At 36.6% G+C, this 25,041-nt stretch overlaps 2 protein-coding genes across 4 annotated transcripts; both read right to left on the bottom strand.

Moving 5' to 3' along the window:
- Nucleotides 1-1,431: 1,431 nt before the first annotated feature.
- On the bottom strand, nt 1,432-22,202 carry LOC116308331 (G protein-coupled receptor 83). Of its 3 annotated transcripts, none has more exons than XM_089039244.1 (2): nt 22,137-22,202; nt 1,432-3,483 (listed from the first exon to the last, which is right to left on the bottom strand). In XM_089039244.1, the coding sequence occupies exon 2, from the start codon at nt 3,479-3,481 to the stop codon at nt 2,357-2,359; it is 1,125 nt and encodes a 374-aa protein (XP_088895370.1). In that variant the 5' UTR covers nt 3,482-3,483; nt 22,137-22,202; the 3' UTR covers nt 1,432-2,356. The 3 variants fall into 3 exon arrangements, with proteins under 3 accessions (XP_088895370.1, XP_088895369.1, XP_031574583.2); XM_089039243.1 differs by lacking the exon at nt 22,137-22,202 and adding an exon at nt 7,421-8,023; XM_031718723.2 differs by lacking the exon at nt 22,137-22,202 and adding an exon at nt 3,779-4,886 and having other exon boundaries at nt 1,433-3,483.
- Nucleotides 14,570-16,654, bottom strand: LOC116308334 (neuropeptide Y receptor type 6-like). The gene has a single exon (XM_031718728.2). The coding sequence runs from the start codon at nt 15,955-15,957 to the stop codon at nt 14,920-14,922; it is 1,038 nt and encodes a 345-aa protein (XP_031574588.2). The 5' UTR covers nt 15,958-16,654; the 3' UTR covers nt 14,570-14,919.
- Nucleotides 22,203-25,041: the final 2,839 nt, after the last annotated feature.

Genomic DNA, 25,041 nt, shown 5'->3' with positions numbered 1-25,041 from the left:
GATTACTATGACTCATGCTTTGACAATAGAATATGATGTAGGCGGAGCTTAGTTACTGAGGACATGCAGCCATGTCTTGGTAAATACATCTGCCATAGCACTTGCGCTAGTGCACGCAATCCCTCTTTTTTTATGACTCAGTGGAGGGACGATATTCATTTTGTAGGAATTTATACACCGAATCGAAATATGGCGAATAGTTTGAATAACTACTGTTCTGGACCGAGTAACGACTGACTAGCCTCGTGTTCACGTGGAAACATATAAGTGTTGTTACATATACGAGAGGCTAGTCAGTCGCTAGTCAGTCGCTAATCAGTGCAGAACCGATAGTTATCAAATGGGTCGCCATATTTTGATTCGATAAATGGCATCCATGTTGTGCTCGTAAAACGTAAAACAATATGAATTTTTCACTCTGGGAAATGAAAACCTTGGGACAAACATTACATTGTTCCTGCGCTACGAAATGGCTACCGCAAACCTTTTCATACAAACACGCGCAGCCGATCCCAAAATAAAATAAACAAAGCTAGAGTAGAAAGAAAAGAAGCCAGATATTTCGCTCTATACGGTGGCCAGACAGCATCTGTAGTAAATATTCTTCAACATTATCTATGGTTGGGGAGAGTAAAAGCGAGTGTTTGTGTGCACACCTACAACGGCAAACAGATCGACGATAGAGGTTTTGCACCATCACGTGACGGCAGCCATATGTTAGATTGCAGGGAGAAAACGATCGTTTTAAAGTAGGGATTTAAATGTTCTGCCAACTAACATGGCTACCGGTGCGTGATGGTACAAAATCTCTGTTGTATTTTTCTGATTAAACCGCAAGCAAAAAGCCGTGAGTGTTTGCCATGCATAATTCGTATTCCAGAATTAACATCCCAGCTTCATTCCCCACATTATCTCGGATTTCGCTGAGTGCGCATCCTTCAGAAAAAGGTCCTACTAGGATTTAAAATGTCAACGAGGGAATGAAAAAAATACTCGCAAATAAATATTGAAAAAAACATACTGAATTCTGGTGTGCTTTGACTGTCAGAGCATGACACTAAGATTTGCAAGGGCTCTTAGACCAGCTAAAACAATGCGATGCTCAATAGTTGTCTCGCTTTCACTCAGTCAATAAGCACTCTTATCTTAACGAGTGATTCAGACCGACTATACTCTCAAAGCTCTCGTCCGCTTTTGATTGAGGTAGATTCATGTTTCGAGGCAAAAGATTAAGAATCTTTACTAAGAATACAAGCGATATTTTGAATTGAGAAAACGAAAAAAAAGTTTGCTTATACGTTAGTAGTTACCGTGTGGTTTGACGGGCAATTTCACTACCGTCGTTTAGCGCGTCCCATTTACCGGATATCAACCATTTTTTTTACAGCCTACGCGAAGTTGAAAGTAAATAGCTGGGTCAATACAATTCTTAAGAGACTGTTATTGAGGATATGAAGGAAGTGGACCACGTCAGTAAAACATGATCAGCTATCAGGAAGAAAAGACTCCGTGTGACGTCAAAACGTGTGACGTAATAGGTCGGATCAAATATACGCTGCCAAACCCCGCAATATTTACTCGACTCTTCAACAAGGCTGTCATGTTTAGAGAACAAATGCTAGTGGCTATTGACACATCAAGTAATGCGGAGTTCTCATTAGACGGAAATGTTGAATTTTATTGCTTTGAACAATTTGCTAGAAAAAAAGATTATAAATCTATCTTAATTCCCGCGTTTTTATAGAAGAAAGCATAGGATATATGACAAATCGTCCGCTACCATTAGAAATTAGACGTAAATTGTGACCAATCAGCGCGACGAAATCATTATAATCACTTTCGTAAAAATGCTAAATGTATTGAGAAAAAAATACACAGGTGATTATTGAAAATCTCGCGCGCTGATTGGTCGAGAAACTCACACTATCACACAATAATCACCTCCAGCGATAATCCAAAATGGCGGCCAGACGCTTTGTTGCTGTTACCGGAAAAAATGTCTTTTATCTTCTTTTTTTTTTTTTGAAAGAATCTGTGTATCTATACTAATTATACAATTATTTGCCTCAGTCTCAGTGAATATTGGAGAATATTTACCTCTCCGCTCGAAGACTCGCGTCTCGGTAAATATTCCCCGATATTCACTTCGCCTTTGGCGAATACTGAATTGTTAAATATTAATCACCTAATTTGAAAACTAAACTTGATATACCTTACTTAAAACTAGTGTAAACCTACTTTTCATGGAGTTAAAAGTTGTATCAAATGGCATATCACTACAGATAAGTGTCTACGACTGGTTTTCCTCATCCCGCCTTACATCTTGATTCTCATTGTCTTATCAGTTCGGGTATCATCAAACAGCCGTATCTATAACGTTGTACACAGTTCTATGGCCACTTTCATAATCCGTTGTTCGTATCTTTTTGATACTCTTCAGGAAGCACTTTCCTGAGCCATGTTTTGAGGTGCGCACGAACATCCGCACAAATCCTAGCCTGAAGTTCTCGCTGAAGATGAAATAAATGAATGGATTGAGCGCCGTGTTGAACAGGAATAGAAACGTTGTGATGAACAATATCGTTTTGATATTGCAAGCATCTCCGATTGTACCCCATTTGAAGATGATGAAGAAGACAACGACATTTAAAGGGCCGTAGCACATGAAGAAAGCCAAAACTATTGCAAAAGCCATCTTCAAAACGTTCCATTCTTGTTCTCTGCGCCGTTCTATCGTCCCCGAAGTGCGCAGACTCATTTTTTGACTCCGCAGCCTCAGTTTAGCAAAGATTAACGAGTACAAGATCACTAGGAGCAAAACTGGTATCGCAAAAAACAAACAGAACATTGCCAAGTAATGTTTCAGCATTATGTCATCGTGCTCATTCTTATCTGTCGACCAAATGTGTCTGCACATCGTAGTGTTATCTTGGGGATTCCATTGCAGTCTGTAGGTGAAGAAATGGCTGGCGTGTATCGCACAGGCCACTAGCCATGTCATGGGGATCACAATTAGACGAATTGTAGACGAGGTTGTTGTGATGCGCAGTGGATAAACGACTGCGCAGAAGCGATCAAATGCGATTACGACCAAACTCTGTACAGATACAGCAATTGACACATCTTGTATGAAGTACACCAGTCTACACGTCGCTTCCCCAACAAATCCTGTGATAAGCCAGGTGCCTTGCCCGTTCAAAAGCTCACATATAGTCCCCGGGATAAAAACCAGAGCAAGTAGAAGATCCGAAGTTGCGAGATTGACGATGTAAAGGTTGATGGATTTGTGACGCATTGATTTGTTTTTGTGGACCACGCCAATGACTAGAATGTTACCAAAGGTAGAGAGAAATAGAATCACTGAGAGTGAGAAGATCTTGATGATGATCTCGGCATCGGTGTCGTTTGGAATGACACTGCATCTTTGAGACGAAGAATTCAAGTCTGGTCCTGTGGGAAAAGTACTATTTGCTCGATCCATTGCTGAAATTTAGAACCAAAATATTAGATTATATTTGTGGCGCACATTTGTGCAATGATAAAGAAATTACCGATGAGTTGTTGTAATGTAAAAATTATTATTGAATCAAGTGCGTTAGCTCTTGAGACAGCTACTTCAATAAGGTTCCAACAATATGTCTGTTCTCTTTTGTTGTTCTGTTCAGTTCTTAAACGCGTTTTCCACCTACGTGCCTGTTTGAAATTGAATAATGTAGAAATTGCGAGAGCTTATTTCCGCAAAGTATAATTTATAATTATAGTTATAATTTCCACTTACGTTTCTCGTGATTAAGTAATTTACTTGACAGACTTTGGATCTCTCAACCCAAACGCAAAACACCAAACTAATCAATATAACATACACGCGATGAAACAATCATCTTTCATCTGAAGGAGAGCTTTTGAGGCCACGGTACAGTTATGTAAAGTGTTGAATTTGCCAATAACGAGCCTTTCACACACTCTAAACGGATATTTTGGTATTATTCGAAAGGATACTGATATGAAACAGCTATAGATCGACAAGATATATAAAAGTTCATATCGGAATTCGTACATTGTCGGTCTCACGTAGTATGAAATGAAAAGCCATGCGTCATGCTCTTGGGCTGACTTCCAATGACCCGAATACTATTTTGATTTTAGGTCTTTGATACTAATAACAACTGACTTACTGACGTCATATTTAGGCTTTTTGCAGAAGAGGATTTGCACCATCACGTGCCGGCGCCATAATACTGCTTGGACTGCCTGTGGCTAGATGACAGAACAATAAAATCCCTGTGCTCTCGGGAATTCAATTCTTTCTCATGTAAAACGATTGTATTGTTCCTGCCATCTAACATGGCTGCCGTCACGTGGTGGTGCAAAACCTCTATATTTAAAGTTTTCAACCCGTATCTCCATCCTCTATTTCAATATTTACCTAACACAAAGCAGTCATCCAACCATCTTAGAAATAAAAGTAGTCTCTTTGCCAAGAGTTAATACAGAAAGATTTAAAAATAGTTTTAAAAATAGATTGCATTTTAGACATAGATTAGATATTTAAATACTTTTAGTATTATATAATATATTTTTGAAATCACATTATTCGTGGTGCTCGTTCCCAGTCTTACACTCGTTTTTTCGTATGGTCTATAACACTGAGAGCTTTTCAGCTTGTGCGCAATGTTTTTCCATTTTAGAATACGCGTCTCTCTCAAGACTATCATTTTTAGTTTACAGCCATCTCAATCACACGCGCCGCTCTAGCCATTGTTTCTGTCGCGACGAAGAAGCTTTTGGTGGACGTCAATCAAGGCGTTTCCATGACATTCTATAAGCACGTGCCCTTATAGCTTTGTGTTTTCCGACAATGTTATGGAAACGCCTTGTGATTGACGTCCACCAAAATCATGTTCGTCGAGACAGTAACAATCGCTAGAGGGCGCGTGTGATTGAGAATGGCTGTAACAGTTGTGCATGAATTTAAAAGACAAATAAGGATACAACTCAAACAAAGAATCTTATTCTCAAGAGAATGACATGTGGTCAGAAATGGGACAACGTTACGCCCAAGCTACTGTATTAATCTTAAATCTTATTCTATTATTTTTGAATAAAGGCAAGGATATATACTTCCTCGATAAGTTTCCCCGCCCAGTTAACAACCCATCACAGCCGAGTAAAGTTTGTCACTAGAGAGTTTTAGATTGACTTTTTTTTCTCCCCGCAAATGGCAAACGTGACCACGTTTTCATAGTTTTCCTGTATTTTACTTTACCTTTTACAAACCTTCTCACCAAGCGCAAATACTCTTTTGTTATTCTACTACTTGGACTTTTTTGCGATTCTTTTTCAGTCATTTAAAAGAATTTTTTACTGGTCAACTGACGTTTCACGTTTGCCGTGAACGTAAATCTAAAACTCTCTACTACCTTATTAGAAGCAGTGATAACACGTGATTTGGCATCCAGGCAACCAGAAATGTAAAAGTACAAAAAACATAAGGACTAAGACTCTTTAGGTTTTTACTTGTAGTAAGATGTTAAAAGGCTTAGTCAGTTTAGCCCTTGGTGGACGCATTAAGGAGCTTTAAAAGATGATCAACTGAGATGTGATGACGAAGTTGATGGATTAAAAGAGCGAAATCTATTAACACTACTTATGACCATACATGATTTTTGATTTTTGATCGTAATTTGATTTTCCAAATGGGTCTTTTTTAATAAAGATCTATCGAAAAGTCTAAACCGCTAGAGAATATAATCCCTTACTAAAAGGTTATCTTGTAGTGACGAGCCAAGTCGGTGCGAGCTGATTTAATTACTACGGTTTATCCCGCGGCATTCCTACCTTAGATTGTACTGATGTGTTCCCTTGAATGTTTTGAAAGGAATTTTCATTTAATTAAAAGCAATGGACCGAAATTTTTATGTTATGCTGAGACGTACCGCCAGTAAAAAACTATCCACGGGCATATATACATATTTATACCCGGTATAAAACCATATAAACCATGTTTGATGAAATGCTTGAAAGCAAGAAGACTAAATTCGAACCAAACTTTACTATAGAATATATTTTTGATAATGTGGAAGTTCCATTGAACGGGCGTTGGAGTCAGTAGGGTGCGCAGATTTGCATTCGTATTCCATTGAGATCGCATATTTGATTATAAAAAAAGCTAATATAATAATAATAATAATAATAATAATAATATTAATAATAATAATAATAACTTTATTTACGTGTCGAAATTTTCTAGTTTACAATAAATTGTGAACTAAAAGAGGACACCTACCTTTCTATCTTTCTATCTATACATTATAAAACTCCCTCCCATCCCATCTACTCTTCATATGTAATTTAAAAATAAGTAAAATAAAAATCCCGCAAAATAAATATAATATACATAAAATAATATATATTTCTAGACAAAGCTTCCTAAAACATTTCAATCACCACTGGAAACTTTTGTGGTACAACTTAGTAATTAATTTGATGCTAGTTTCAACATTCTATTGCCATTCTAATCAATCGTTAAAATTATTCATAAATATCTTTTATGCTAGTTATTTTTCGATAAGGTAACTGACTATTTGCTTACCTTATAGTTTTTTTACTAGATCTTGACGTTTAAAGCAACGAATTTCTTGAGAATAAGAGCCTTACGATTTAACAGCACCGGTTCGAAATCTAGTTTGCTTTTATATGAGAGACTTGGAATTCAAGGCAGTGACCCTTTTGTTGTTTACTTTGGTGCAGGATCAAATGTAGACGACTGAATGGTACAAATATTAGTCATAATAATACAGAAAAGGCGTCTGTTGTAAATCATGTAATAATGACTATAATCATATCTTGAAAAATAACACAAAAATAAAACAGAATTTCTGAGCCAAAAGAAGTGAAAAAATTGACGCCGCAGAATTTTCTGATCATCAATATAAGCACAATATAATCCAAGTGCGGATTTGGATACAGCTGTGTTTTGAATGTTCGCCCTTCTATTAATCCAAGAGACCTTCATGCATGGTATATTGATTATTCTTGTATCCTCCAACATGCTTTTTTTCGCTATCATATAACGTACTCCAAGTTCTCTCTCTATACTAGTCCTCTCACTCTCACCCACACACATTCTCTCTCTCTCTCTCTCTCTCTCATCTCTCTCTCTCTCTCTCTCTCTCTCTCTCTCTCTCTCTCTCTCTCTCTCTCTCTCTCTCTCTCTCTCTCTCACCCAAAGCAAAAAGCCTTTTCCCAGTTCAGTTCTGGGAGCAAGGGTAAGAAAAAAAAAAGCCCTTGTTTCAATTAATGTGAACCAATCCAAGTACCGTTGTCTATCTATCCCCTTATAACCTTTCTTCAAACAAATTATAATCGTTTTTTATTTTCTGATCTAATCTACCTTCGAACAAACAAAAAAAAGCCTTACCTTGATAACGTCGGTTAACGTCTTATTCTTCTTGTCTGTACTAAAAACTTCAAGACGATTAGTTACAATTTGAAACCATAGAATGCTATACTGTTCAGCACTCCAGCTGCTACTAACTGTTCGTTCTAATCGCTCGAGAATGACTGACAAATCTGATTCGTATTCCTACTTACAAATAACTTGTGAAGTTTACTCGACTGGTTGATGTAAATACCAGATCTAGAACAAGAATGACAGGTACGGCATCTTTTATCCTCTGAAAATTTTTAATTCCGGTAATAAATTTTTCGACCACTTGGAGAACGTATGGAACTTTGGCTTTCTAACTCTATTATACCATTAAAATGAGATTCGCGTTATAAAGAATTCAAGATTGAGGGAATCTACTTAGCTATATAAAAACACCGCGAGCCAAACTGAAGTATAGCGCTCGGATCTCTTGATGCACTGAAAACATGAAAATCTTTGTTGGATGACAAATAGGCGACAACTTCAAAATCTCCATTAGTAACAGGATGTAACGCATTTTATAGAGGTTTTTAAACACTTTTTTACATTTTTATTTTCAAATATTTTAAGTGCGATGCAGTTGTTAAGTATGATGGATGATGACCATATTCTTCGCTTCGTTTCATATGACACAGACCTTCAGATTTATCCTTTTATATTTGACTTAAAGCGAATTGAATTATTAAATGATACAATGAATAAATGCTAAAGAATAACTGAAATTCGATTGAATCTTATAATAGGGTCTGTGGCACTATAATGGTTTCCTTCCTTTATCCAATCAATAAGGTCGTCTAAGTCACGTGACATCCTAGGGAATTTTTTTCAGATTCAGTCTCATCAGCATTATCGCATTTGTCTAGGTGTATTTCTATCAATCAGTCATTTCCAGAGTCCCATATCACAAAAAAAAAAAAAAAAATGTGTAGAGCCTGCAGCTCGATTTCATTTAGAGCGATAAGGTTTTGATATATCGATCCATGAGTACTAATTCGAAGATAGCTTCACCGATACAACGGAAAAGGTGAGGATGTTGATATGACATAGGTTTCTATGACAACCCCGGGAGTTTAAAATCTAATGGCGGTAGAGCTGCAATCCAACCTGAGGGTACTGAAAATTAACATTCAAAAGCAAAAAAAAAAAAGCAAAAAAAAAAAAAGGATCGTGTCGGCTTTTTTAGCGATTCAATGGCAGTATAAAGAACTTGCGTATTCATCATCTTCCTTAATACGAGACCGATAAGCTAGTTTACTTCCAGCTAAAAGACTTCAATCATCGGATTATTGATGAACAGTCAGATCGTGTATCGCATCCATAGGGCAAACCGGCTACGCGATATTCTTTAATATAGCACTAGAATTGAGACCGCCACAGCACAAATTTAATTGAATTTCGTCAGAAATACCTAATGATTTTCACCTTCCATGTAATTATTGACTTAGTTCTATGACTTGTGTGGACGTTCTTGACAGGCGGCGCTTTCCCACAGGTTTTACCGCATATCCCAACCACTTAACATAACATTACTTTCACAAATAAGGGTCAGGACACTTGATGAATTGAGTAGCGTAGATAAGTCATATTTTTACTGCCATTATTAATCTAGACGCGTGTGATATTGCTTTCACAACCTGATTGCCGCGTTCTTATCTGTCTCTGAGTGACGCAGAGAAAGATCGAGAAGATTTCCCCCTCAAACTTTAAAAACCTCTGATGAAGAAGTATCTAGAGAAGAGTGAATTCGTGCAGATTTGAACAAGATATAAACAAGTGCTCATCGATGAAGGTCGCTCGATATTTGGTATACTGATAAACATGCATGATCAAAAAAGGGCTTCAAACAGCAGAATCAGAACTAGCGACACAAGCGTACAGCTGATGAATTGGATAAGAGAGTAAAATAAAATAAAGCAGTTCTAAATAGAAAGAAACGAATCATTTCCAAACCTGACTGCAGTTCAGCGAAACGAATCCAGAAAATACTAGATTTACTCGTTTTATCGATAAGCCTTTGTTTATCTATTGTATTCATCATGCTCTTTACTGAAGTTTTGTCGTATTATGAGCTAAAAACCTTGATATGATTCTATCGATAGCCTAGAGCGTTGCCAAAAGCAATCAGTTCGCACCATCGCAACTCGTCTTATCATACAAATTGCACTATGTATCTTTTATCTTTTGTGTTTTGTGCTTGAATTATTACTTTATTGATTCAGATATAGGTTTCGTTCAGCCAATCGGATCTGTTTATTAAGCCACAACTAGATTTAGTTGACAACGCATGTGGTCGTTTGAATATTACTGGCAATGTAACTCAATTTAGGGTGTTGCGCCTTTCTTTTCATTTATCTATCCATCCGTCCATGCATCCATCCGTTCGTTCAGTTCTTTCCTTCCTCCGTCCGGTCCACCCATCCTTCCATCACTCCATCAGCCCATCCCATTCGTCCATCCTATTCGTCCATCCGTCCATCAGTGCATTCGTCCATCCGTCCATCCATCCATCCACCCACCCACCCCTCCATCCATCCATCCATATCCATCCATCCATCCATCCATCCATCCATCCATCCATCCATCCATCCATCCATCCATCCATCCATATCCATCCATCCATCCATCCATCCATCCATCCACCCACCCACCCACCCACCCACCCACCCATCCATCCATCCATCCATCTATCGATCCATCCACTTTTATATTAGTTCTTTTTTTCCTTTTTCATGTATCCGCTGTTCCAATTTTTTAAATATAATGTGAAGAGAAAGAAAGAGCGAGAGGGAATGAAGGGGAACTAAGAAACGAGAGTAATGAATAAAAAGAAAAAGGACGCCATTTTGTCATTGGCTTTTGGGAATTTGTTATGTATTCTACATTGATCTCAATCAGAATTAACAAAATTTATGCTAGTTGATAATCACATTTGGCGCCATGATCGCGACACCTAATTGGAACCGCCTGTATCTTTACCTAGAAGATAGAAAAACCCGCAGATCTAGTAGACGTACCAACAATCTAAATACTTCCTGAAGCCAATGAATAACCTTAAATTATCCTTGATGGTCCTTCTAATGTACACCACATTTAGATTTAAAACTACAGGTAGGGTAGCGAGAATGAAGACTACCTTCTCATCCCGCTGTGCATGATCGCGGGCTCGTTTTTAATTATCAATACAAAACCCCCGCACAGAAATACTTAAATGTCATAAGAAAAGTAGTTGCTGAAGTGAATCCTTCGCCTTTAGTTATAACTATTTTCAAATTGTCTTCCTTCTCCTACACACCAGTCGTATGTAGATAGATCTAGTCAAAGACTGAAGGGTACCTGGAAGGCTGTCGTCGTGGATTGGACTTTAGCCGCACATATACTATAGACCAGCAGCACAGAATCCCGAGACTTTGGATTCATTTTTTGTACAAGAAAAAGACGGTCTATTGTTTTGTCCCCCAGAACAATTCCTCTAGGAAATCAATTGCTACCGTATTTTCAAAGTGAACCACACCCATTGTTTTGTTACAAGAACAACAACGTGCAACGTGTGTGCCTTACAAGAGTGTACGGGTGCGAACCCAACCACTTCCCGCGGGCACAATCAATTCTTGGGTCGAAATTAGTACCTAATGATATTATATTTTCTGTTTTATCGTATCCAGAGAATTTCTGCGCCTTTTTTATTTTCCAAAGCCTTGTTATGACTAAAATCTTCGATCGACCTTCCTTTGATCTGGAGATGATAATCGCTTGCTTCTGGCAATACTAATAAATCTCTCTCGTATCAGTATTTAAAATAAATTAGTATTTTTTAGGTTTAATGAAGAAAGGCAAACACTCTTTACAAACAAACCCAACACCGATCGCGCTTTTCAAATCAGTAATTTACAAAATGAAGTCTTCTGTCGCTTGGTCATTCGCCTATCAGTCGCCTCTGACAATTTCGAAACCGAAAACCATGTTACTGATTAAACATGTCAAAGCTAATGTTAAAATCAACGTTTTCAAATCATTTGAAATTTTCGAATCTTGACAAATCGAGTTCTGAAAGTGCTTTCTTTTAGTAAGAAACAAACAGAGGGTACGATTTTGAGAGCCAATTTTTATGAAAAAGGACGGATTAAATTGTTCTTAGCGGAACCGGCTCCAATCAGCGCGAAGGGAAGCCAGAAAGACCTCTAGAAGCCAAATTGCTTGACAGCGTACTTAGTTTCTATACATCCTTTGATTATTTCACAATGCAGCGCTTTTGATTCTTAACGTCTTGTTACAAAGACATTGATGAATGACTCTTTTCAAGCAAAGAAATAAGTGTGTGCCGACATGTGTCAACGTTGCAAAAAGCTGAAAAAAAGAAAAAAATCCAAGATGGCGATCCATGCAGAGAAAACCTCGCAATTTTTTTTTTTTTTTTTTTTTTTTTTTTGACGAGTTTAACTAAACCGAAACTTGCATTATCTTTTCAAATCGACAACGGCCTCAAATATCTTCCGGCGTACTTTTGAACCGAGCTGTAACTAAAGTAATTCTTACTTTGCCAACTATTTTTTGTATGACTTTTGCGTCAAAAAAATGAGAAGTGTAACAGGTCGTTATCCACATTCGCGCTTACTATTTACTTTTGAAAACATTGAGCTTTTCCCCTTTCTTGAATTATTGACACTGTACTGAGCAAATACTTTTAGTGTTTGAAGACTTTGTGTTACGTTTCCTACCTTGAATGACAAGAAGTTTTCACACGTTTGAGTCTGTGAAGTGTCAGGCAAAAGAAATGTTTCACCGGTTTTTTAGGAAAAGCACGCGTGATTTTGTAATCTTATTTTTCTTCTTCCTTCATTAGTAGATATCTGTTACACCAATAGAAGCAAAAAAATCATAAAGAAAGCTGATAATATGCACCATGAAATTCCAAATCGCACTTGTTAATCATTTTACGCCAAACGATTGAAAAGTTCCTTTTTAGTCGAGCCAATCATGCGCCAACACATATTTTGCAATTTCTTGAGACAAATTTTTCGGTTTACATCGACTAAAACGCTTGCAGCTTAAATGATATTAAGGAAGAGAATTCCAAATGATTACAATATCAAAAGTATACGTCAATTTAGCTCAATGCTGAAGGAAGCTCTTAGGCAAAAGCGATATTACAATGGATAAGGTTTATTCCATGATAGGCTACCGCATCGAGTGATGCAGTGGGTATTTCGATTTCCTGGGGGTTTTTTTTTCACTGACTTTCCGGATTCCTTAGTTTTTTAACATTTGAAAAAAAATTTAAAGGAAAATAAGACAATATTTTGAATTACACGATTCAAACTCATGCACCAGTTTAAATATCAGTACACCGAGCAAATAAAGAGAAACAAGGTATTGATCTAGGAACTTGTGATTTCCTATAAGTTCATGTTCCGCAAATAGATAATAGATCGAAAATAACATTATCTAGTAAAGGTAATTAGGCTGTGAGATCGAAAGCGACTCTAGTGGTCAAACAAATTTTACGTTTTTTTAAAGATAAAACCGCTAAAAATTTAATAAAGGATCTCGACGGATAAACCTCTGTTCTTGGGCCGTCAATATTAAAATAAATTAAATATGTTAAAATTAAAAAATAGTGATGATGATGATGATGATGATGATGATGATGATGAATGGAAATCCTGTGTTTTCGCCCCGAATCTTGGGCACACGTATATTTGCTCAACTAAAAATAAATTAAAATTATAATAATAATGATAATAATATTGAAGAAAAAAAAAGCAACATGAATAGTAAAAATATTAATATATGTATATTATTGTAGATAAATAAAACACCCACTTTAAAAATATGTTATAGGAGGAGGTAGGCAAAAAAAAAAAAAAAAAAAAAAAAAAAAAAAAAAAAAAAAAACGTGTATAAGAAATATTAGGAAAAGAAAATGTTATGTATAGCTTTTTGGGTATATCTGTATATTGTAAAGTGTCACGTCTTTGTTTTAATAAAGTATTTATTATATTAAAAAAAAAAAATTTTGCTCAACTAGCTGTACCAGGTAAGGGCAATTAGGCTGTGAGCTCGAAAGCAACTCTAGTGATGATGATGATGATGATGATGACGACGATGATGATAATGATGATGAATGATGAATGGAAATCCTGTGTTTTCACGGCGACGGCTTGGGCACATGAACTCTGTATACCGGAAAACTATAATAATATTCTCATAATCCCAGCGATATCTTATCATCCAATTTTGAAAGAGAGATTGGATTTTGATCTGGTAATATTTTTTTATTCCTTGCATTGATTTTAGGGGTAAGAAATCTTGCTTGAACTTATCTTAAGGCATCTAGATCTGAGCTTTAACACATGCACGGAGGGAATTTAAATGAGATTTCCCCCGTGTGCTACTCGTTTGCCGTGTCAGTGGTTATTTGTGTGGTTATTCGTGTGGACTGAAAAGTTTGTGGTCAATCCCAATGGCGTTGAAATAGAGCTTATATCAGTTATACCTTTTCTGGTGTGCCAGGAAATGGTTGTCAGGCATTTTTATCGCTTAAAAGCGCCGATCGATCATCGATAACTTCTGTTTCTAAATACAATCCACGCTAAGCATGGCAATACTCGCTTGAGGCAGCCGTGTTTTATACCAGACAAGATCCTCTTTTTCTTTTCGAAATTGAAAAGAAACAAAGGAGTTGTATTTTCTGGAATAAATTACTGTGAGATTTATTTTGGAGTTTTTGTCTGTGTCGGAGTGCAGTTTTATTCGGATGTAAGTGTGCATGAATGGAAAGGTAGTGTGTATTTCCTGTAGGACTACATGGATTAGTCGAATTCCAGAGCTGAGCGTCTATAGACGGCTAAAGAAACAAAAGGCCACCCCATTACCACAAGGATAGTAGTAAGTGTCCTATTGTGTAAGAAAGCGCCAAAGAAACTTAGAGCTTTTAATCTAGAAAATACGTGGGCGAGAAGACGAAGGCGAGTAGAATATTTACCTGTTGGGACTATGGCGCGTCATGATCCTCGATCCTCTAGGGATTTTATGTATGGAATAACATATTCCATAGCAAAGACTATACCGCCAAGCAAAATGTTACTTTTGTGGCATGCATTCGGTGTACATGTTTTTTTGCGATAAGAAAACTAGAGCAAATGGCTTTATGATTATTATTCGGCGTCACTCAACGTTCTATACGTGTAAATATTATCAAATCGCTTATTAGTTTACAGAATATTTGAGAGACACAAGAAATGAATGCTTAATTCATATAAACATATCTAACAAGCGACAAAGCGAAGACTAATCGATAAGTGTACTTGGTGATGTCTTTGTCGTGCTCTCTATCATGCAGAGGTTATTTACAGTTTTAGTAGAATTTTGCTTTATTCCACTGGAATATCAGTTGTATGCATTTTAAACATCGTTCGAGACAAAGAAACTTGATTGAATTTTCAAGTATCAGGTTTATGGGCTTATCTTTTTTTTATATATATTTTTTCAATCTAATAAACTCTTGCCATGTTCCTCATGCGAAAAAAATTCTGCATCGCTTCAAAGTTGATACGTTTTTGGGTGAGGTGTCGTTTGGAAAGCTTTTGGAAATTTCGGCTGAAATAAATGTAAATGCAAGGATTCACTGCGCTGTTAGCATACGCCATGAAGAACACAAAAAACACCAGGTCGTTGAGGTTACATGGCAACGCGAACTTCCAAATGAAAACAAAAATGAAAATGAAGGTATTGACGGGCGCCCAGCATACAGCAAACCCGATCAATATTGCAATGGCCATTTTCAGGACATGGTACTCTCGTTTTCTCTTTGAGCTGGTGCTGCCGTTTGATACGCTTCTTATCAGGTAGCCTTGTTGTTTGAGCTTGTAGAGAATTCCCGAGTACAAGGCAGTCAGGAGCACCATTGGAGCCAAACAAAACAACGAGAATGTGGCGTAGAAGAATGTCTTCTTCTTTTCAACGTGTTCAAGAGGATTCAGGGACCAGACCTCGATGCAGAAGGTCGTGTTTCCAAACGACTCCAACTTGTAGGTGAAAAAGTAGGGACAATGAACGAAAAATGCTACAATCCACGTCATCATGATGATAAGAAGCCTTCTTCTTGAAGTAGGTGCAGCGTGTGTTGGATAAGCTAGCGCAAAATACCGATCACATGCTATTATGACCAAGCTCTCGATCGACACAGCAATAGAGGTATCTTGAATAAAGAAAACCAGTTTACAAAGTGCGTTTCCAATGATCCCTTCCACGTGCCATTTTACCGGAATATCTGCAAATTCCACCATGGTTCTTGGCATGACAAAGAGGCAGATCAAAAGATCCGAGATAGCCATGTTTACAACGAAAAGATTGATTGTCCTTCGACGCATACCTTGACTCCGTAGAACTAAGGCAATGACTCGGATATTACCGACCAGGGCGACAAGAAATACAGCGCTGTACGCAAGTATTTTCGAAGCCACCTTTTCTTCGGAATCCACTTGACTCTGACATCCCAGGTCGGTATAATTTCTCTCGTCAGTCGCCATAGTTTTCTTTTCTTTCGGTAAGAGCGAAGCAACAAAGAGCGCTTACCAAGTTGTGATAAGTCTTCGCAGGATTTCTTCCTTTTATGTCTCTTGGGCATGCGATTTCCTGGTAAAGTGATTCCCTGCTTTTTGATGCCTGTTTCGTTTCCTCTGTTCTATTTTTTTAATAATAAATGGTTTTTAACTTGTCCGTTCAAATAACCCGATTACAGACGGAGACAAGCTTGAAGTATTCAGTTCATCACCTCGCGCGGCTTCTATTAGACTCCTATTCTCTGACTGGCTTAGAATCAGAGTCTGTAAATTTAGCTCCTATTATCAAGAGACATGTCGTTTATGGCGTTTCTGTACCTCAATTGTTTTGCTTTCAAAATTCAAGTGTCAGAGTTAAGAACCAATCAGGCTAAACAAACACAGGCAGTTGGATTCTCCCGAACGAGATCTTCCCACTCTTATACCATTAAGATGAGAAAAATGACCAAAAACGACAAGATAGACTTCTAAAGAGTAAATTGTTATCAAATATAGGGTTATTAGCGGATAGAGGCGTAGAAGATGGCCGTTCATCGACTTCTAAGAGAAGCGCCTCCCTTCTTGTGATTAAGTTTTTGGCAATTTATAGATTAAAGATGCACAGAGCGTTGCCATTGAAGTATTAATACTTTCCTAATTAGAATATCACACCAAGAAGAGATGAACCAACACTGAACCATATATCACCCGGCGCAAGATATAATATTACTATCACTTCCCCCCTCTTGGTATGATACTCATGTTGGATTGACGTGTTTCTTAATTTGAAATACGCCTTCGAGATCTCCTCGAGCTACCCAGCCTCCAACGCTTAGGCCCATTAAGATAAAATTTGTGATGGACCAAGAAGGACACATCCTAGTCTTAATTTCAAGTCTCTTTTAACCGCTTACGGTATGGCACTTTCAGCAAGTTTATTTACCTTTATTAGATTTCATTTTAAACTTCACTTTATTTATACTATAGTACTTCCTCCTTTACACTCGTTAAACCTAAATTACAGCATTTCGCTTTCCAATGGTTATTATCTTAATTGAGCGCATTTCTCCTTTTGTATTTGACAATTTTTTTAGCCAAAAAATCTTGATTCTTATGCCTTTCTCCTTGACTCAGCCGTAAATAATGTCGAAGCACATTAAGATTAGAAAAATAAAAAAGACGAATTGTGGCGTATTGCGAACGGATGCGAGGTGCGTACCACTTTAGTCTGGATTCTAGGCGAATCACTTTTTGCCTCTTTTTTCATTTATCCGATTCAATTTTTCGGCATTAAATATAGAGGAAGTCATTGATGCCTTTTATATATTACTAATACATAGATTACCTCCATTTGATTAAGATCTTGATTGTGAAAGCTGCCTCCCTTCCAGGATGATCAATGAAAATCGCCTGAAAATTGTGCACGTTTTGGTTCTAATTCCATAATGCAATAGCGTCTCATTACCATTGAGGAACATGATTATTCATTCTCATTCAGTTCTTAAAATAAATACAATGAAGCTAAGAAGGAAAACTAAACATTTGTTTTGTGTGTTTGACAAAATTAACGAATTCTGAGTTCAAATCGTATTAAGGTTTTGGCCAAATGCATCGTGTATGTCTGCATAAACGCCTACGTTATATTTGGACTATTCATTTACTTCCATCTCATTTTCCACGAGGCTACTTCACTTCTTATCTTCAACTACAATTCCTTTTAAATATTTACTTTCAAATCCTCTTTTTAAGCCTCCTAACTGAGTAAGTAATCCTTTCTTTTGCGTCAAAGTTTTCTTTATTCTTCAGCATTAGCCTGACCGTTCCTTCGTACTCGAGACAAGAAAACTTCTTGTAGACAATGAATCAAAGCTACGAATACGCTTCTTATATACACAGCTCGGACTATCATTTTTGGCAAAAATCTGGGTATCCTGGGAGACGTGTTTTATTTGCAGTCAAAACCGTTTGACAAAATTTATATAATTTATTCCGGAAAAAAAAGCTGAACGATATCCGAAGTTTTGACCCCCATGTCACTTTTCACAAGGCAATACTTTGATAATTCCCTCTTGAAAGTCAAGAGATGTTTAGGCCCGTGTCGAAGACTTTCTAACCCACATCTTGATTGTAAATAATCCATCAAACCAACCAAAAGCAATCGAAAGAGTGTGCAATTAGAAAATGACATCTCGAAAAAACAATTTTCTCTCTGGATTTATTAAGTGAATGAACCCATCATTAATCCGACTGACATTGTCTTTGAGAAGGGCAAAATCATATTATTGGAGATTTCTGATTGGTCAATTGGAGTCCTGTTTTAATTGCAATCTATACTGCTGTATATTTCACTACCTATTCAACAATTTGTTTAGAAATAAGTCCCCAAGATTAATATTTAGAAAAATCAAGCTAAAATTGGAAACAGTTTTTTTTACAGCGAGTTGTTTTGACACTGATTTATTTTCGTCCAAATCTAATATATTTTTTCAGGTTTATTTTTGGAAAATTTTGCGATAAAATACCATTGAATTTAATAATTCAATATTCCTTCAATATCATGACCATAGGTCTACTGTTTTACGCTTAGCTTATAACGATGTTCCTTCACAAGTCCCTTCACAAATGCGCGCGTAAATGAATAAAGTAGCCTTTGAGTAACATGGATTTATTTGACGGACAGTAATTTTGCTGTAAAGAATCCATCCATATGTTAGAAATAAGGTAATTTTTGATTCGGCATTTTCGGAAGGTGTTTTTTTTACAATGTTTGGATATAATTACAGGAAAAAGGTATCGGATGACAAGGTGACATGGTGTTGTAGCGGTGCTATATTGGTTTTAGCATCAGTATTTGAGAAAAAATGATATTTCAGTTATGTAAACTACGTTGATGCAATGTCTAAAAACACAAAAACATACGTAATGAGAGTGCTTATTGCTATATCTAGACTTATTTAAATTTTTTTCGTGGAAAATGAAACACAAAACGAAAGTTAAAATAATGATCAATATTTCAAAGAAAGATTATCAAGAAAGCGATAGGCCTTCATTTTTGGGATTCACTCTATGTTATCGCGAAACCCTTCTGTACAAATACACCTGCTACTTTTTCATTGATCCTAGTTTGACTTTGGAGTTCAAAGTCCAAAAGGTGAAAGCAAACCAAGCTAGATTTTGTTGTTGACTCTTAGGGTTACGCAACACTAAAACTGGGCTAGTAAACAAGACAATTTCAGCAAGGGTTTTTATAACAGAAATAATTAAAAAAAGAGGTGAAATTTGTTTTCTATTTTTGTAGAAATTAATATTGAGATTCAATATACCGCACAATACTGCAGGGATACAACATAAGATAACTTTTGTAGAAGATAGAGAACGAGGGATACCAAAATGCATTATAGTTTCTGTTGGTTTATGAATCAAGTTATGTCCACATACATATATGTAAGATAGCTGTTTATCAAGCTGGAGTTTTAGTTATCAACATGACATACACTGGGTGAGGTTAAGTGCCTTAAAGGGTTACGCACTCGCTCGGTTAGACACACAAACCTTAACAGATTTATAACACAAGATATCTTATATTGATTCTTTTTCGTCAACCATTTTATCCAGTAATCTTCAAGGGCGTGTTTGCACAAAGTTCCAGCTACCAGCCCTCGTTTGAGGGCTTTTTAATCATTTTTGCTATCTTACGATCAAATATCTGTTATGTACTTTTTCGAATTCACCGATAAGATTGCAATAACATTCTGGATCAATTTTTTCGGATCTATATTTTGTTCGTGGGCTCGAAGGCGGGCTCCCAAGTCTTGCAATTGCTTTCAGGACACACTCAACTTTATCCTACGCATATATTGCATATTTCTTAGTAAAACGAAGTCAAAAAAATACGAGATTTACATAACATCAGGGTCATGTTAAATGGCATGAGATAAGCCACGCTTACAAATATACTAGAAGGGAATTAAGAAAGAAAGAAAAACAATAAAAGCTGATAAGACAAGATAAGACAGGAAAACAAGTCGAGAAGTCAGGAAAAATCTCGAAGAAGTTACCACTAAAAAAAAAAAACCAGGTAAAATAGGAATTGCCATCTTTTAGATGTATTAGCACTTTATTTACTAGTTTTACCAAAGACTGCTGGAGAAGTCAAATTTGACCGCATCACTTGAAATTACGGAAGAAAAACAGTTTTGAGTTGTAAATGATATTTTTTTATAATCTCATCATGATTGTTAACGATATATAACTCATTAGTATCAGTAAAACCAAAACCACCTATTTAATTTAACATTGAGTTCACCACAAAATATCAAAATAACACCAACATTGATGTTTGTCACAGATTCTTTTTTCCGTCTGTCTGTCATTTTTCTTTCGTTTTTGTTCGTTTAGACCTTGTTGGCGAACTTTGGTTTTAAACCGCTGGTATTGGAATTGATTGTGGTATCTACTAGACTATGGAATGCGGTTCAAGAATGACACGTCCACTCTTGTCATTCAACTGGGAATGTTCCAGATATACAAATCTGTTGTTGTTGTGCTTAATAGAATAACAAACAATTCTACTTGGACTACCTAACATTGACAATTAGTCGTTTGGTTATAGCGATGTAAATGCTGTTAACTTCCCTAACCATTACAATTTCAAAGCAGTGCAACCCATAGCTAATAGAGGGAGATCTATTCATCTCTTGTAACTATGGTGCAACGCGGTACTTTCCGTCTTTTCTTTTCTTGTTTTTTCTTCCATTTTTCCCATTCTTCTCTCTTTCATTTTTCATTCATTCATTCATTCATTCATTCATTCATTCATTCATTCATTCATCCATTTATTTATTTATTCATTCATTCATTCATTCATTCATTCATTCATTCATTCATTCGTTCGTTCGTTCATTCGTTTTTGTATTCTTTCTTTCTTTCTTTCTTTTCTTTTTTAGTCCTTCCTTCCTTTCCTTCTTTTTTAACTACATTTTAACCGCCCACTGCACATCCAATCCTCGATCCATGAACGCGGTCTCTCATAGTATCAGGATGCGGCATACTTTTAGACCATCCAATCATCTCCATAATTAAATCAGTGAGTTTTGTTATTAATAGATAAATATGTTTAAATGTAGAACAGTTTCCTTATATAGTGTAATCGTAATAGACATGACGTCAGAAGCATGTGGCAGATTTCTACACTTGCCTTGATAAATAACCAATAACTATTACTAAAATATAAGTATTAATTTCTAGCCGGCTGGTGAAAGGTTCATATACACTGAAAAATAGTGAGTATAAGTATGAGTATAAAACGGCGTGTGTCTATTTGCTGTAATAAAAACACTGTAGAGCAAGTAGAGCAAGAGAAAATTAAGAAACACGAGGCGTGTCTCTGTGGTATGATATAAACACACCGGGAGCTGTAGGGCAAGAAAAAGTCGTAAAGAGACACGAGGCGTACCAAGCTCTTGCTCTACAGCTCCCAGCGTGTTTATATCACAGTAATATACACCTAATTCAGAAAGCGTTGTCGCACCAAAAGCCTCAAGCAACAAGCCAAGACCGCAGAGAACGCCGGTACTTTTAGCTGTAACTAGTTTATTCATGGTGCATTTTCATTTAACTTCACAAATTGCTCCAAGCAAGGCTGCTTGAGAATTTTGTCTCCCCGATTAGTAGGGCACTTGTGCCCGGCTAGAAGATATAGAGACATTAATAAAGTTGTTATTATTATAGTGGAGAGCTATAGCCACTTGCATGAACCATGAATAAATCAATTATAATTAAAAGTACCGACGTTCTCTGGAGCCTTGGCTTGTTACTTGAGGCTCTTGGTGCGACAACGATTTTCGAAATAGGTGTATAGGACACAAGCGTTTTGTTTTGCTTGTATAAAATACAAAACGTTTGAGCTGAGCGTGTATTCTGTCCTTTGCTATAAACCTGGTTTTTCAAGCGTTTGGACCAATTAGAGGACGCGTAGTATCTAAACTATTTAATAAATCTACTATATTTATATCGGATATACATTTTTACCTAAAGATCGATCGGATGTATAGCAGTCTTAACCTGCATGTATTTTGAGGTTGCAACTTCTAATGTCTTCATAACTAAGTCGGACAGTAATTTAAAAGTTAAAATCTCCATCCAACTCTACTTCTAGCAGTACTTACCCTGTCGATTATAATTTTATTCTTCGAAATTCGTCACTCATTTTATTGAAAATGTAACTTTTAATGCATGCCTTGCTTTGTTATTCCTTCTCATATTCTTCGGCGAACATCCACGCATGAAATGCAGCAGCCTTAAGCATCTGGTCGTACATTCATAAACAGTAAACAGCTATATAGCGTGTAACTATCTTTCTATCTATCATCATGGATAATGAATATTTAATTGATAAAATATTAATATATATATATAGTTAAAAGTCTTTTGAAATCTTTATCTAGTACTCTAAGCATATGCATGGCACTATGTCTTTGGTGAATTGAGGAAGCTATGGAATTCTTATCATGGTTTAGTGACAAGTACCGTGGGTTGTCCGTGTTGATAATCAGGTTAACTAATTTAACTTAGTGAGTGTTGTTTGTATCACGTCTGACTTGTGGAAAACCGACAAAAAACGAGGAGAGAAAAATAGAGAGAGAGAAAAAAGAAGATTTAAATAGGAAAAAAAGAGAAAAGAAATGAAGGAAGGAAAAAAAATAAGAAAGAAAGAAGAAAGAAAGAAGGAGAAAAGAAGAAGAAAGAAAAGAAAGAATAAAGAAAGAAAAAAAAGGAAAGAGAAAAAAGAAAGAAGACGGAGAAAGAAGAAAAGGAGGACACAAACTACAAAGAAGAAGAAAAGCGAGACAACAGAAAACGCCCCTCACCGCCTCCCTCCCAGCCCCCTCCCTCACCCTGCCCCCCGCCACCCCCCCCCACCCCCGCACCCCCGCCGGCCCCCCGCCGAGCTGAAGGAAGGAGAAGAAGAAAGAAAAGAAAAGAAAGCTAAGAAACTGTTTCTTTTCAACTTATCTAAGGAAGATTTCAAAGTTTAATTTTTGAAGATTAAAGAAAAGAAAAGAAAGAAGGGAAAATGGAAGAAAGGAAGGAAGGAAGGAAGATGGGAGAGAGGGAGGGAGGGAGTGAAAAGAGGAAAAGACAAAGAAAGATAAGAAAAAAGGAAGATATCCGAATATACATGTCATGTTTCACGGTTTGCCATTTGCATACAATCTTCTTTAAAATACTGCTGACCAGAGAGGCGAAATTGGAAATATTGCTTTAGGGGGGAGGGGTGGGGGTTGGTGGGGTGGTGGAAAAAGGCTAAAACTCTAGCATGAAGCCCTCCTTTCCTCACTCGTTAATATATACTAAGCTCCTAGAACATTTAGGTTTATGTTTTAATGAACATATTTAGTCTAGGCTGATATGATATTGGTTCATATATACGTGACTTAATGGAAGAGCCGTTGACAATTGCTTGAAGATCAATAATGGCAAACATATATAAGCCGTATTTAATCTCATCCGATATAGGTCAAAATGGAGAAACTATAGTTAAAAGCACGGAAGAGAAAAAATGGTATTTATAAATCCCTTTAGTAGTATGAAATCTTATCACGACTTCGATCGGATCTTCAAAAATCCACTTATAATCATATAACGAGGGAAAACGCATTAAACACCATTTAGCAATTTCCGCATGTAAGAGGAAATAACGATTTAAGTAGAAATGGGATTTAATACCGGCAGGTTGAATATGAGCTGGTATTTATTTCATTCTTCCTTTCCTTTCCTCTCCTCTCCTCTCCTCTCCTCTCCAGATCTTTTCTTTTCCCTTCTTCCCCTACCAATTTCTTGCGTATATAATGAAGCACTTAATAGCCATACCATACACATTTATCCTGGGATAGTTGTTAAGCGCTATTTTGAAAACTTCAAAATTAGAAAGCACGCCAACAATGAAGAAGCACGAACATATATAGCAGACAAGCAAATCCTAATTAGAAATTAATTTGTTCAATATTCAATCGAAAACCACTAGTCAGCTATGACACTAGTCTTTGCCTGTAGCCTCATCACAGTTCTACTCTTGTTCATACAATATAAAGTTGCGGATTCTCGCCCTTTATCAAATTTATAGTGATTAACGTTTTGGGATATTTAACCTAGAGGATTAATTTTTTTGAACAAGCCTCTTACCAATAGAAAATAATTAAGTTCTCTTGCTTATACGTTTAATATTGCATCACCTCATAGAAAAGCAAGGCGTGCTTCTACTTTGCTTAAATCAAATCTGATCTTTTGATGAATCCAGAGTGACGTCAATATGTTTTTAAATCTCCCAGAGAAAGATTAGCTATAACTAGTAAACATGTCTACATGAGCGTTTCACGAAAATTCGGTACAGGTGAAAAGCATTTGAGATGTGCATCGCTCAAAGCATAAATCATGATCTAGATAGTCTTTTCTTATAGCTGTATTCATCATGAATACAAATCCTTATGATTCAAAAGCTGCGATCAATCTTTCAGGCATAGAGTACTGAGATTCTGCTTGTTTACTAGATTAAGCCACCAATTCAATGTCAAAAACCAATAAATACTCCTTGTTTTGTTGTTGCAAAAGCTTTGACTTTAAATTAACTCGCTACAGAGATCCTGTCATAGTTGGTACGACTGTCTGATTGCCTGTTTTTGTCGTGTCTATAGTTGGCTGTACAATTTGCCTATCAGTTACTTCCTCACGTAATACCAAAACAATTTTAGAAAAAAAGAAACAGCTGATGAGATAAGACGTTATTTTGTTCAAACTGCTTCATTTCCAGATTCTTATCTGTATATTGAACATTTTTGTATATATCGAGTGTTACTTGTTTAACGATGACTCATTTCAAATAAATGATATCAAGTTTGTGACTAAAAGATAAGAAGCAGGTGGTTCGATAGCATCATAGATAGCATCAACCAATCACTGATCACACTCCGAACATTCTCGTATGAAAAGCCGCCGGAAGCCAAGTGAACGAAATATTGACAGACAGACAGAGACAGACTGACAGAAAGAAAGATTGACAGACAGACAGGCAGA

Source organism: Actinia tenebrosa, unplaced genomic scaffold (genome assembly GCF_029948245.1).
Source record: "Actinia tenebrosa isolate PJP-AT-01 unplaced genomic scaffold, QUT_ActTen_1.0 PGA_scaffold6__47_contigs__length_16458017, whole genome shotgun sequence".
Lineage (NCBI taxonomy): Eukaryota > Metazoa > Cnidaria > Anthozoa > Actiniaria > Actiniidae > Actinia > Actinia tenebrosa.
The sequence above is the reverse complement of the archived record's forward strand: the minus strand, read 5'-3'. Positions and strand labels throughout refer to the sequence as shown.

Excerpts from the sequence above, each read along its gene's own strand:
- LOC116308334 (XM_031718728.2), bottom strand. The coding sequence starts at position 15,957 with ATGGCGACTGACGAGAGAAATTATACCGACCTGGGATGTCAGAGTCAA.
- LOC116308331 (XM_089039244.1), bottom strand. The coding sequence starts at position 3,481 with ATGGATCGAGCAAATAGTACTTTTCCCACAGGACCAGACTTGAATTCT.